The sequence below is a fragment of the Channa argus genome, chromosome 6 (genome assembly GCF_033026475.1).
Source record: "Channa argus isolate prfri chromosome 6, Channa argus male v1.0, whole genome shotgun sequence".
In the NCBI taxonomy this organism is placed as follows: Eukaryota; Metazoa; Chordata; class Actinopteri; order Anabantiformes; family Channidae; genus Channa; species Channa argus.
In genome coordinates, this window is record NC_090202.1 from 25,173,828 (window position 1) to 25,186,598 (window position 12,771).

Genomic DNA, 12,771 nt, shown 5'->3' on the forward strand with positions numbered 1-12,771 from the left:
AAAATGTATACAGTGTTCGGGAAAAGACGCAGTGAGTTAACGCACACGTGAGAGAGAGAGGACAATTACGAATTAAAATATAGAGTGAGGGTTTAATAATGATACAAACCCACGATATGTAACACCTCAAAGCAGCACATTGGCACAAAGTCAGAAGTAAGACAGCACGGAAGATAAAAACCTGTCTCAAAAAAAATAAAGAATCAGAATAAATATCTCAATAAATAAATAAACAGGTAATATCTCAATTACTTTGAAACTAATAAATACGTACATTTGAAAATATGCACATTGGCAGAAACCAATAACCAAAAAGGTGAATAGTACTTAATACAGAGTTACTCAGAAATCATAAGTTATTGATTACTCAAATCAAAAGGCACATTTATTAAGATGTAAGAATGGGGCCTTCATTTGTGATCGCATGACTGTCATTACTGTACTGTACTAACACCATTTCTGAACCAGCAGTAGCAAACTGTGTGCAATGGCTTTACTAGTTCTGTGTATCTGCACCATCAAGTGTGGATATTGTGTGTGTTATGATTATCTAAAATCAGCGAATGGCATTCTAGTGACCGACTGAGTTTGTGTTTCCTCACATTGTGACAGGATGTCTATTTTTTTTTTCTTTTTTCTAAAGTGGGCCAACATTGTTGGCAGGCTGGCCTAGTAACAAAGACAACCGTCCCATAACCGGAAAGTCAAGGGTTGTGTTCACGAGCAGCCACGTGTCCTTAGTCCAACCCCCACTGCCTGTTCACTCCCTTCAAGTCACTTTGGATAAAAGTTCTTGGCTAAACCTAAAATATAAACATTTCTGCTGAAGCTTCTGAAAGGTTAATTCCGCCACAATTCAAGGTTTTACGCATGATCCTCTTGAGATGTGAGATTGTAGTATAACGCAAAACTGATTATATAAAGACCACACTGTGTGTTATCTTTCATTTAACGAGAATCCTAGGAATCTAAAAGTGTAGTAATCCCTCCAACTCCGTACACTTTCAAGATGTCCTCAGTCCAATCTTTTAATTTGGGACAGTTGTCATCTAGTATTTATGACAATTCAGTAGGTGCACCAGACAGTATTATATCTTATAGCCTCAAATTTTCCATTCCTGGTCAAATCTTGTGTCTGTGTTGCATTGGAGGGGATTCACACTAAAATGTAATGGAATTCACTTTTAATCTACCGTTGATCAGTTATTCACTGGAAGTAGAAAAATATACCACTAATTTGCAAAATAAACACAGAAATACAAGGTGCATCACCAGAAGCATTTTTTTTTTTTTAAATGTCTTGGGGTAAATTTACCTTTAAGCCCAGGTGTGAACATTCTTCCTACACTTCTCGGCACCTCAGGTTGAATCAGAACTTGAAGGGTGGTTTCAGAGGCTGCCACACCACCTCATAGATTGCTACGAGGCGGAAGGAAAGTTCGAACAGGGCAGGCCTTAAAATAGCAGCTTTTTTATGGGGGGAGGGGGAGGGGGGGTGGATTTCATACTTAAAGCAACATTCACCAAAACACTGCCACTGTGGCTAAGGAACAAACTTTTTCTCCTCCACTCATCCTTTTTTCAAGTTAACGTGTCTGCTTTCTTATCACAGGGTCAACAGTTTACAGCACGCACATGTAAGTGTCACACCTGTGAGCTACGTGCTGCTGCTCAAAGGCAAGTGTGTGTTCCTGTTCGTCTTTTCTGCTCCGTGCCAAACGCAATAACAAACCACAGTATTTCAGTCCGCGTAGTTTTCCCAATGCGAGTGACTGGTACAAAAATACTCTTTCAATACGTTTTTCATTGCACTCAAAGTATTTGGTGGCAATCTACAGATTGGCTAAGGTGGGGGTCCTGTCCTGTTTTTCTTTGGGGGTCGGGACCGTTTTGTTGCTGTGTCCATTAGGTAGAATAGACTCGCTCAGAGGCCTCAGTTGTAAGCACCTTGACTGATTCAACAAGTACAGTGATGGGATGTGAGGCTTTCAATGATTAATATTGAAAATATGTGGAAATATGAAAATAAGGTGTAAAGTGAGGGTGTAATGTTCAACACACAGTCTTGTGCCCCCCCCCCCCCCCCCCCCCCCCCAAAAAAAAACAAATAAAAAATACACACACACAATTAAACCCCAGAAATAATCTTGTGTTTGGTTACAAAGGACTATAATGAATCATAATCTGATATTAAGTCTTTGTGGCATTGTGTCATTGCAACTTCCCTTAATAATTGTCCCTTTGCATTTCCACTACAGTCAACTAAAACAGTAGTGGCGTCAGATGCTTAGATAACTTCTTGGAGATTGCACTCACTCCAAGCCTCTTCCCCCCTCAATGTTCCTTTCTTAACCAGGGTTTGAGTAACATTTGAGGTAAAATTAGAGGTAAAGGGTGACATCTGTTTATCTGACTGATAAACAAGCCAACGTGAAACAACTAACTTCCCCAACATCTCATGTCTGTGTATATGTGATCATGTGTGCCACTGGGGGATTCGGTCAGTATTTTATGTTTTACACTTAATAAAATATACCAATTCAAATTATAACAATCATATATATAAACATCTTTTGTTTTTTATGCTTTTCTTTCTAAATAAATAAAAAAACGGACATTTGAAACAGTGTACACATCATTGTTGCCTCTGCCCCTCTCTTCTTGTCGCGCAGTTTCTGAACTGCTAACTCTAGATCAGCCAACCCTCAGTTAATCCACTATGAAGGCTCCAAATGACTCCCACAGAGCCTGGTCTGGGTGTAGTGCACCTTCAGCAGGCATGGACCAGTGAGGAAGGCCCTAGGTGGACAAGAGAAAGAGCGGAATGCAGTGGAAGGTCATGGGGCTTCGGAGGGGCCACGTCAGAGGTCTGGGTGCGCTGAGAGCACTGTTCTACCGGCAAAACTCCACCTCCTGCATCCCTACAGATGCTCTCCCCTCGCCACACCCGAACCCCATTGGTCCAGAGAACCCCTCCCACCCCTTGGCCTGGCCTCATCGGACCGCCTTGTGCTTTCCCCCACAGCAGCCACACCTCTCACCACACCGCAGACAGGCGCGCAAAGGCAGGTAGCAGCACATGCAGGGCACAAAGAGCGACAGGGCCAGGAGGGCCAACCAGCGGGCACAGCAAAGGGGGTGCGGGTGGCCCCCCATTGAGTCATCACATGAGCAAGGCTCCCAGAACTCTCCCTCAGAGTCCGACATGCAGTGGTAGAGCAGACTCTCTGCGCACCACACACAGGTCCACTGGCGGAGGCAGTGCAGGGCCGGGTCTGGGGCATCTCTGCAGCGGCCCCGCCCATTCTCTGAAGCGCTGAAAACAGAGCGGCAGTACACACAGCGAGACGAGCATGACGATGAGGCCTGAGGACACGGGCTGTCGTCATCGGGAGAGATTACTCCCGGGTCACCGGTGCTGCTGGCCCCTCCTCCTCTCTTACGAGTCCGTGACCTGGGTGTGGCCAGTGAGGTGTGGATGCAGCAGGGAGAGGGCGAGCCTTTGCCCGTCTCCTGGGGTGAGCCGGCACCTGAGGACAGGCCTGACACAGCATTGGGCGTGGACATACAGGTGGGTGACGATGAGGACAGACGCTGGGAAGCTTTGCTGTCTAGGCTCACGGTCACTTCGCAGCCAGCCGTACCCACTCCTGCCAGCTCCTTCTCAAAGCGAACCATGCACAGTTCGGACTTGTCTTGCAGACTTCCTCCACTGCCGACAACCACACCCCCAGTCAGCCCCCCGACCATAGTCCTAGTGGCCCCTGCCCGTCGGTAGTCCTCATAACCTCGAGAACCCCAAAGGTCTTTGCAAGGATCCACACTACGCAGGTCTCCCTCCTCGAGAAGAGAAATGGTAGGTGAGAGAGGGGACAGAGGAGATGAGTCTGGAGGACCCACAGGAGGAGTAGGTGGAGCAGGAGGTGGTGGAGGGGGCGCCGGGGGATTTAACACAGTCATCTGCGAGAGCTGGTGCTGTCCCGGCCTGGTGTGGATCTGTCCAGGGGTATAGGATTACAGAGTGAGTCAGGAACATTGTGTACTGAGGCAGGAATTACTCAAGCGTTTCATCTGTAGAGATCTGGAATCTCAGATCTGATAATGTTTTGTTTAGTTGGGGGTCAGCAGGTGGTTTTAATTTTACTTTTACATTATGTACAATAAATGTCTCTGAAGTAGCTGTGGACAAAAGGGTGGGAACACAAGGAATATAACTTCCTAAACACACTTTAAATACAGCTTATATTGCTGAGATCCCCTTAGCAGATCCACAACGCTCTTATTTTTGATAATCAACGCAGGCATGACGAGAAAACATAAACACATCGGTCCTTTCAGCGACATGTTATGACAGTAGAGCACCAGAGATGGAGCATGAGAAGTTGCGCTACCTGAGCCGGTGTCTGAGTGGTGACAGCGTGGCTGGAACCAAAACTAAACTCTTCTGACCGCACAAAGCAGGTAGACGACGACTCACTCGTCACTATGGTGATGGGCTTGGGAAGCATCTCCTTTCGGCTATTGGATGACGACTCACTTCCTGTATGGGACTGGCAGAAGCTGCATGTCATCCCACAAGTCAAAAAAAAACAACAATAAATGCACTGGGGCCTAGAGGCTGTGACAGCACATGACAAACTGCTCAGATACTCACGGCTTGTCCGTCGTCCTCAGTGTCAGCCTCTTCTGGTGTGGAGGACGAGGGCGAATCAGAGCCTTGATAACATGAAAAGAGAAGATTCACGTTTGCCTGGATATCTCCCGAAGCCCATTTGAGCAGCTAATGAAATCAGTTCTCTTGTGTGGCCCTCGTGTCTTTACCTCTGTCGAGCTTGTCTATGACAGTTTGCAGCCCTTTCTCAAAGGAGATGGCATCGGCAGGACTCTGGAACGTGAGGCCGAACTTTCGATCCTCTACTCGCCAGTGGTGGAAGATGGGGTTTACCTTGTTATACACTAACCCCCTTTGCACTGCACACTCCAACACCGGCTAAAGACACAGATAGCAACCCCAACAACATAAGTTACTCCGCCAACCAATATATTTGCCTTTGAGAAACCAAACCCCCATCTAACCCCAATCTACAGTCTTTAGGTGATTTTCAAGAGCAACGTGACACCAAAGACAGCCATAACACACACGCACACACTCACTGCTCGATCTCGAAGCCGTTCTCCACGTATGATGTATTCTCTCCGTCCCCTGCCGTCATGGCTGCGCCCCTTACATATGACCACGTGACTGAGGCCTCCGCCTCCAAGGGGCACCCAACCGCCACTGGAGTCATCACGTGTCATCACCACTGCTCGAACACGCACACTGTGAAGGAAGTTAGGAGAGAGAGAGAGAGAGAGAGAGAGAGAGAGAGAGCGAGCAGAAACCCCAGCTGATTAAACAGCGTAATGATACACATACACGCTTGCGCGTAAATACGCGTATATACGCGCAAGCCCGTGCGCACTAACGCACACAACTTCCATGATAAAATGTGCATGGCCAATTGTGATGTTGAGGTAATCGTTTACAGCTAGAACGGCTAGACACTGTCTCCACTTTTGCGTGAGTGCCAAGAGAAGGCGGGTGTGCGTTTTGCGTGGAGCGCCCTGTTATTCCTTATCGCCAGCATCCGCCCTCTACCTTTAAAAACGCCTCTAATAAAGCACAAATGTCACCTTCCTATGGACCGTCCTCCAGCACGGCTTCAGCTCGTGCCAGAGCGCACAGCAGTGGACTCGTTAGTGCCCTCTGACGTCCAACGTCCATTCCACCGTCATTGTGTCAATTACGCAAGGCCGCATGTCACAAAGGTGAAATGTTGCTTCACAAAACGTGTTTTCCAAGCAGGATAATCGGGAAGCAAAGCGGCACCAGCCCTACACCTGTTAATGAACCACGCGCCTGATCGTTTTTTTTTTTTTTTTTTTTTTAAGTTTTAAACGCTGCAATAGTTTCAGCTTTGTTGGGCTAAGAAAACACGACAAGCTTCACACTGAAAGTGGCCTAAATGAGGCTTCAGCAACTTCACAGCAGCAGAGCCACTGTTAATAAGCCTGGCACGGATTTTAACCGGCAAGTGGTGAAGGTAAAACATATTTAGCATAGAGCTTTTTTGGATACGACCTGCTGTGGTGCTATTTGAAGCGCGGGGATGAAAACTGCGGCGTTGAGCGGACGCACCGACAATAACGGAAGTTTGGAGCAAATTGACGGAAAGCAGCCCGGCGTTGAGGAGGAGAGAAATGGCCAAATGGGAGGAGGGAGGGAGAATGAGTGTTTCCCAGATAGATGTATCAATGAACGCACCCATTCGCAATCACAGGCCCCGGCATTCTTGCCAAAAAAAAAAAAGAAGCTCTGCTCTCGCCAGCTGACTGAATAATTCAGCACCGCAGTCCGACCTGTGCATGTGCTGCATGCTATTTTCAAATCACACCGAATTCTAATTGTTGCAATTTTTTTCCCAGGCGCTCCTTTTTTTCTGCATTCCGCCCCTGCTACACGCACCCATTTACACACCTAGATATTATGTTATATATCTATATATATATTTTTTTTTATGAATGGGAAAAGACCGGACTGGACTCGACATCGCGCTTAGACGTTTGGCCGGGAAAGACATTAGGCCCAAATAGAATGCAATCGCGTGTGAAAAGGGGAAGGAAAAAAGAAAAAAAGAGGAACGAGTGGGTGAGAGAATGGAGAGGAAACGAGAGATGGGGGGAGGGGGTCGATTAGAAAAGGGAAAGAGGAGAGGAGGGGTGAGGATGAGGGAGACCGACACACAGAGAGGGAGAGAGAGAGAGAGAGAAAAATCACATTTCATTCATAAAGTTTGGCTTTAAAAATCATAATGAAACCCCGAGACACGTTGATAAAAATCACAACGCCTCCATCCCTCCCTCGTTTTACTGTAGCCATGTCTTGAATGACGCGATGCTGGCCCCAAACTCGCCTTTTTTTTCCCATACATTGTTACACATTGACTGATTTCGTGACTGTTTTTTTTTTTTTTTTTTTTGGGGGGGGGGGGGGGGGGGGTTGTTTTTTTTTTTTAACCAATCTCTAACCACGCATTTACTTCTGAATTGTTGCACGGCTCCTATTGTTTGTTTGGTGCGTTTTCATCCCTTTCATCACTTTAATTTTTCACATTTTGTGCGTGCAGATTGCGTGCCAGTTGTCCAAAAGCACGGGTCCACATGAAGGTGGCTCAACATTTGTTACACTAGTCATGGTTATATCGGAAACAGGGTGTATGCTGTTGATTCAGGACTACGTAATGGTGTTTTTATTCTCGGCAGGCTGCTAAATTGTAGAGCACCGATTGCGATAATAGTGCCTGATGCTGGGTTTGGTGGAACATTAATGGCGGTGGCGTTCTTTCTATCCGCTGTGCTGGATGCCTCAATATGTATATGTGCAATATTAAAAATGAAAATGTAAGGACTTACTCGCCCTCCATGGCTCGGTGTTGCCCGCCGCTTGCAGCAGCCCACCCCAGGGTCTCCTCTCTCTCTCTCTCTCTCTCTCTCTCTCTTTTTATCCTCCTTTCAGGAAACACTCACGGACACACTCCCATTCTCTCTCTATCCGCTCTCATTTTCCTAATCTTCCTCTCTTTTCCTCTCTCTCTCTCTCCTTCACTCGCTCTCCCTCTCCACCTTGATGTCGTTTCGGTGTATCAGGATAGGCTTGAGGTTGCAGCAGCCATTTTCCGCTGGCAGCATCCTCCCTCTCTCCCTCCCTCCCTCCCTCCCTCTCTCTCTCTCTCTCTTCCTCCCTCGCTCCAAATCCCTCCCTCACGTATTCCCTTCCTCACTACCTGCCCTGTGCCAACACAGCCGCACTAATCACTGACAGCACCGTGGCTTTATGCTTTGTCAGTGTAGCTTTGAGATTTCAAATGACTGACAACCAACCCCGAGTTGCTGCTACATGATAAATGAAAATCCGAGCAGACCATCAATGACCTCCGGTTGATCCTCTGCAAATCATGTGCGTTTAGTTGCCTTTCGTTACTTATTATATTTTTAGATAGTTGCAAAACTAATCTTGTCGTGTTCTTATTGTCTTTGTCTGTATATTGTGCATTGTTTCCGGTGCTGAACGGGGCTCTGCGTCAGCGCGCGCAGCCACCAAGGTTTCAGCACCATGGACAGCAGTGCCTCCATCAAGCCGCATCCTGAACCGAGTGAATTGTCCGTGCAAACACAAAGTTGTCGGTTAGTAAACGTGCTGCTCATATTGTGTTATCTGCAAACAGCCGCCACTTCTTTACATTAAGACGTACAAATAATCTGCATCATCTTGAAACTTATTTCAAATGAATAAATAACGATGTCATTCGGTAGAAATAGCTTTTAACAGGAATGTTGCCTTTAATTACAGCACGAAGTAATGGGCAAGACTGCGGCCCACTTGTGTTTTAATGGTGATTATTACTTTTAAAGTCTGCAAAATGAAGGATTAAACTTCAGAAATTGCAGCAACACACACACACACACAAAGTGGTTTTTGAGACTGTGGAGGCAGCAGAGGCTCAAATGAGCTGCGTTGGTTTAGGGCTAGGATTCTCGTTTGGGGTGTGAGAGGTTCTACTGTGGTTTATCATTTCCCCTTCACTCAGTTTGATCTTACCAATAAACCAAAAACTAAATTATAAGGCACAAACTTAGCACTTTCCACTTCCTTCCTATGGTTCTACCTTTTAGGTCTGCATGTACAGTATATGTACAGTACCCTGCCTTCCTTGTTTCTACTACTATCTGGAAAAACTCCAGATTACATAACCTGGAGTAGTTTTTAATGAAAATAATGTTACCTATATATATAGCACAGTACTATAATACACAGCTGGGTTAAGTTTGCATCCCACTACATTGCAAACTTTTTGCTACACCTAACATGACAAAAAGTGTTTTTTTATGATCAGAAGTAACAAAATAGTCAAAGAGTGTATTAAAAAATATATATAATTGGTGCACATGTTTGCATCCCCCTTCATAACCTAATTATAATTTAGCGGGTTCATTTCTGACGGAACATTTGTACTAGCAAATATTAGGTTGATGAAAAAAAAGTCTTTTTTTATTTTTACTTCTAAGGGCATTTCAAAATAAGGGGATGCAAACTGCATCACCCAACTGCAGATACCAAGAATCCTCCAGATGGAGGTACTGCTGTACAGTAACCTAGGAAGATGATAACTTGAAATGAAAATTTCCTTTATGTGGCTAAAGAAAAGACTACACTCACTTGTTTACTTCATCCAGCCCTGCAGTTGTGCTGCAGTAACACAGGCACATTCACACACACAGCTTGTATTAGGGATCTATCTTCGCTACTATGGAAATTTAGTCACAATTTAGTTAACTACTAAAACAAAATTAACACAATTATTTATTAAATCGGGACTATTACAATTAGATATAGGCCTTGTTGCTATTATAAAGGTTAATTAAGTCCCTGTGATCTTTTACATTCCTTGACACTAAAGATTCAAAATACCATATCTGATACTTATAAAAGCTGATAAAGGCTGATGAATGATTTATAGATTGTTTACTAATGCTTTGTAGGCCAGTAAACCAGAAGAGGCAATGTCCAGGGTATAGTTCACAAACACGCAACTTAAAACAGGCAATACGAGCGTTCCAGAAATTTAGAAGAATCTCCTTTTGCCTTGACAAACAGTTTAAAAATGTACAAAAAAGCTCTCCGTGATGCCAGAACAGCATATTATATTACTAATAGAGGACAATAAGAACATCCCCCGGTTTCTTTTCAGCACTGTAGCCAGGCTGACTAAGACCCATAGTTCTGTTGAGCGTAGTATTCCCCTTAACGTTCTTCATGAATAAAATTGTTGCTATTAGAGAAAGAATTCACCAGATCCTCCCCCGAAACATTCCAGTTTGCTCTTCATCCACAACACTGCTAGAATCATCTATAAGGCCAGAATCCCTCTTAAAATGCTTTTTACCCATAGATCTCACTGAACTAAGTTTAATTATTAGCTCATCTAAACCAACAACCTGTCTGCTTGACCCTATCCCAACAAGACTGCTCAAGGAAAAAAAGTAGTTGCAAAATAATTATGTGACCACCTGTACAGGACTAATTTGTATGAAGACTTTCAGTCATGATTTAGAGGTTCATCATAGTACAGAAACAGCACTGGTAAAAGTCACCAACGATCTTGTCTTGGCTCAAGACAATGCGCTGGTCTCTATACTTGTTCTGTTAGATCTTAGTTCTGCATTTGATACTGTTGATTACAACATTTTATTACAGAGACTGGAACATGAAACTGGGTTTAAAAAATTATCTGTCAGACAGATTCCAATTTGTTCATGTTAATGATGAATCCTCCATGCACAAAGGTTAGCTATGGAGTTCCTCAAGGCTCTGTGTTAGGACCAATACTTTTTCCTTTATATAGGTCTCCTTTAGGCAACATTATTAGGAAACACCATTGGTATGCTGATCATACCCAGCTATATCTATCTATGGAACCAGGTGAAAAAAATCTGTTAATCAAGCTTCAAGCATGCCTAGAAGACATAAAAGGCCTGGATGTCCCACAAGTTTTTACTTCTAAACTCAGACAAAACTGAAGTCATGGTACTTGGGCCCAAAAATCTCAGAAATATGATGTCCAACCATATTGTTATTCTAGATGGCAAAACTCTGTCCTCCAGTACTATTGCAAGGAACCTTGGAGTTATTTTTGACCAGGATTTGTCCCTTTACCCTGCTTCTTACATATAAAGCTTTGAATGGCCAGGCTCCATCATATATAGAAGATCTCATAGCACCATATCATCCCAGTAGACCACTTCGTTCTCAGAATGCAGGCCTACTTGTGGTTCCCAGAATGTCCAAAGGTAGAATGGGAAGCAGAGCCTTTAGCTATCAAGCTCCTCTCTTGTGGAACCAGCTCCCAGTGCAGATTCGGGAAGCAGACACCCTCTCTGCTTTTAAGTCTAGGCTCAAAACCTTCGTCTTTGATAAATGTTATAGTTAGTTATAGTTATGCTGCTATAGGCTTAGACTGCTGGGGGACCCACCCCCAATGCACTAATCTCCTTTCCTCCTTTTGTCCCTCTCTCCTCCCCTTTCACCCCAGATTTATTTGTCACCACTGTATGACATTAACTCTGTGTGTTTTCTCCCGTAGTTTTCTTTGTCCTCCTCTGTCCCCCTCTCTCTGTCCCTTTCTGCAGCTGTCCCTAGCTTTGGAGTCGTGTGTTTTCCAGTGTGCAGCTACTAGTCCTACCAACCTGCCCGATGTTTTGTTGTTGCTTTTGTTGCTCTTTTCTTTTCTCTCTCCACTTTCCACTCACCCCAACCGGTCAAGGCAGATGGCCACCCACCCTGAGCCTGGTTCTGATGGAGGTTTCTTCCGTTAAAGGCAGTTTTTCCTCTCCACTGTTGCCTATGGCTTGCTCCAGGGGGAATTGTTGGGTTCTCTGTATACATCTTTATAGTCTTGACTTTATTCTGTAAAGTGCCTTGAGATGACTTCGTTGTCAATTGGCGCTATATAAATAAAGTTGAATTGAATTGAAGTATAACACAAACTATTTTTGAGATGACAGGTTGTGAAATTTCCTCCCTAAGCACTATATTTTGCTCGCGTTTTCATTAATCTCTTTGTTTCATTAGTGGGATCGCTCTGGTTTACGGTTTGACTGATGCATCCTGGAAAAGGAGGAAAAAGCTTTAAAATTGTTATTAACATTTGCGACGGCAGAAATGTTGTGGCAGAACTAATTATTAGTTCACACATCAAGTTGACTGTTGATATGGCTGCACCATTTTTGTAGCGATAAAAGTGTCTGTTGTCTTGCTTAAATTACTGTATCGCTGTGTATTTTAACAAACGTTTTTATTTATTGTTAATTTTCCTTTGTATAACCTGAGTGTTCAACATTATCATTTTACATTTAGGGTTGATTTTGCATCGCCTTACTATCTCAGATATCTCCCACCAATTCAGGATGTATCTGAATGAATAAGCCAACCGCAGCTAAAGCCTCTAGCACAAGTGCCACAAAAGAGAAAGTGCAACAACAAACAAACCCTGTGCAGCCTCAGGAAAAAAATAAAACTACAGCTCCAATAAATCTACTGGCAAACACACAGGTGATATATGGCCATAATGTCTGAATACACTAGGAGCTCACAACAAAAGCCTGCAGCTAAGGAGACCAGAGGTAACACTACAGACAGTCAGAGCAGTTGCAGATGCTGTCCATAACTGTGACGTATCTTTATCAGTCCATGTTCCAGCATAGGTGCTTTGCAAAGACACCACTGCTCAGGTAGAAAGCAGGTGAGTTGAGTTTGTGCGTGTGTGTGTTCATACATTTTATAAGCGCGTGTACATTTTGGAAGACAGCCCAACACTAATTTCTGTCTAACAATATTAAGACTTACCTCAAAAATAGCCAATTTCTAGAGAGTGTTTTTAAAATGTCATTGTTTTCAGTTTTTTCCACTGTTAAAAAAGTAGAGGTAGAGCAATGTACTGCAAAGTGAAAATGTATTTAACTTGACGAAACGTTGCAATGAAGAATTCCAAAAACTAAATATTGACCTCAGCAATTTTGACCTGACATGTTCAGTTCACAACTGTAGAGTAAAGTGGTGCATGCATTTGTTGTATACACAGAGGTAGCCAGACCTGCAGGAAACTTGCATACCAAAGAAGCAGAGGCACACGAAGCGCTCACAGAGGCTCCAAGTCAAAGATCCAATTGCGGTCC

General features: G+C 44.1%; 1 protein-coding gene across 2 annotated transcripts; it reads right to left on the reverse strand.

Annotated features, from left to right (window-relative positions):
• Window positions 1-77: 77 nt before the first annotated feature.
• On the reverse strand, window positions 78-7,747 carry spred3 (sprouty related EVH1 domain containing 3). 2 transcript variants are annotated; one of them, XM_067507873.1, is made up of 6 exons: window positions 7,453-7,747; window positions 5,155-5,320; window positions 4,822-4,990; window positions 4,655-4,716; window positions 4,392-4,550; window positions 78-3,996 (listed from the first exon to the last, which is right to left on the reverse strand). In XM_067507873.1, the coding sequence occupies exons 1-6, from the start codon at window positions 7,461-7,463 to the stop codon at window positions 2,995-2,997; spliced, it is 1,569 nt and encodes a 522-aa protein (XP_067363974.1). In that variant the 5' UTR covers window positions 7,464-7,747; the 3' UTR covers window positions 78-2,994. The 2 variants fall into 2 exon arrangements, with proteins under 2 accessions (XP_067363974.1, XP_067363973.1); XM_067507872.1 differs by lacking the exon at window positions 7,453-7,747 and adding an exon at window positions 6,305-6,982.
• Window positions 7,748-12,771: the final 5,024 nt, after the last annotated feature.

What these genes read in the sequence shown, in the direction of transcription:
- spred3 (XM_067507872.1), bottom strand. Translation starts at nt 6,330, where the DNA reads ATGCCGGGGCCTGTGATTGCGAATGG. An exon ending in GGGCCTGTGATTGCGAATGG is followed by an intron (nt 5,321 to 6,304) that starts GTGCGTTCATTG and finishes CTTCCTTCACAG; the next exon opens with TGTGCGTGTTCGAGCAGTGG. An exon ending in CTGAGGACGACGGACAAGCC is followed by an intron (nt 4,551 to 4,654) that starts GTGAGTATCTGA and finishes AGCTTCTGCCAG; the next exon opens with TCCCATACAGGAAGTGAGTC.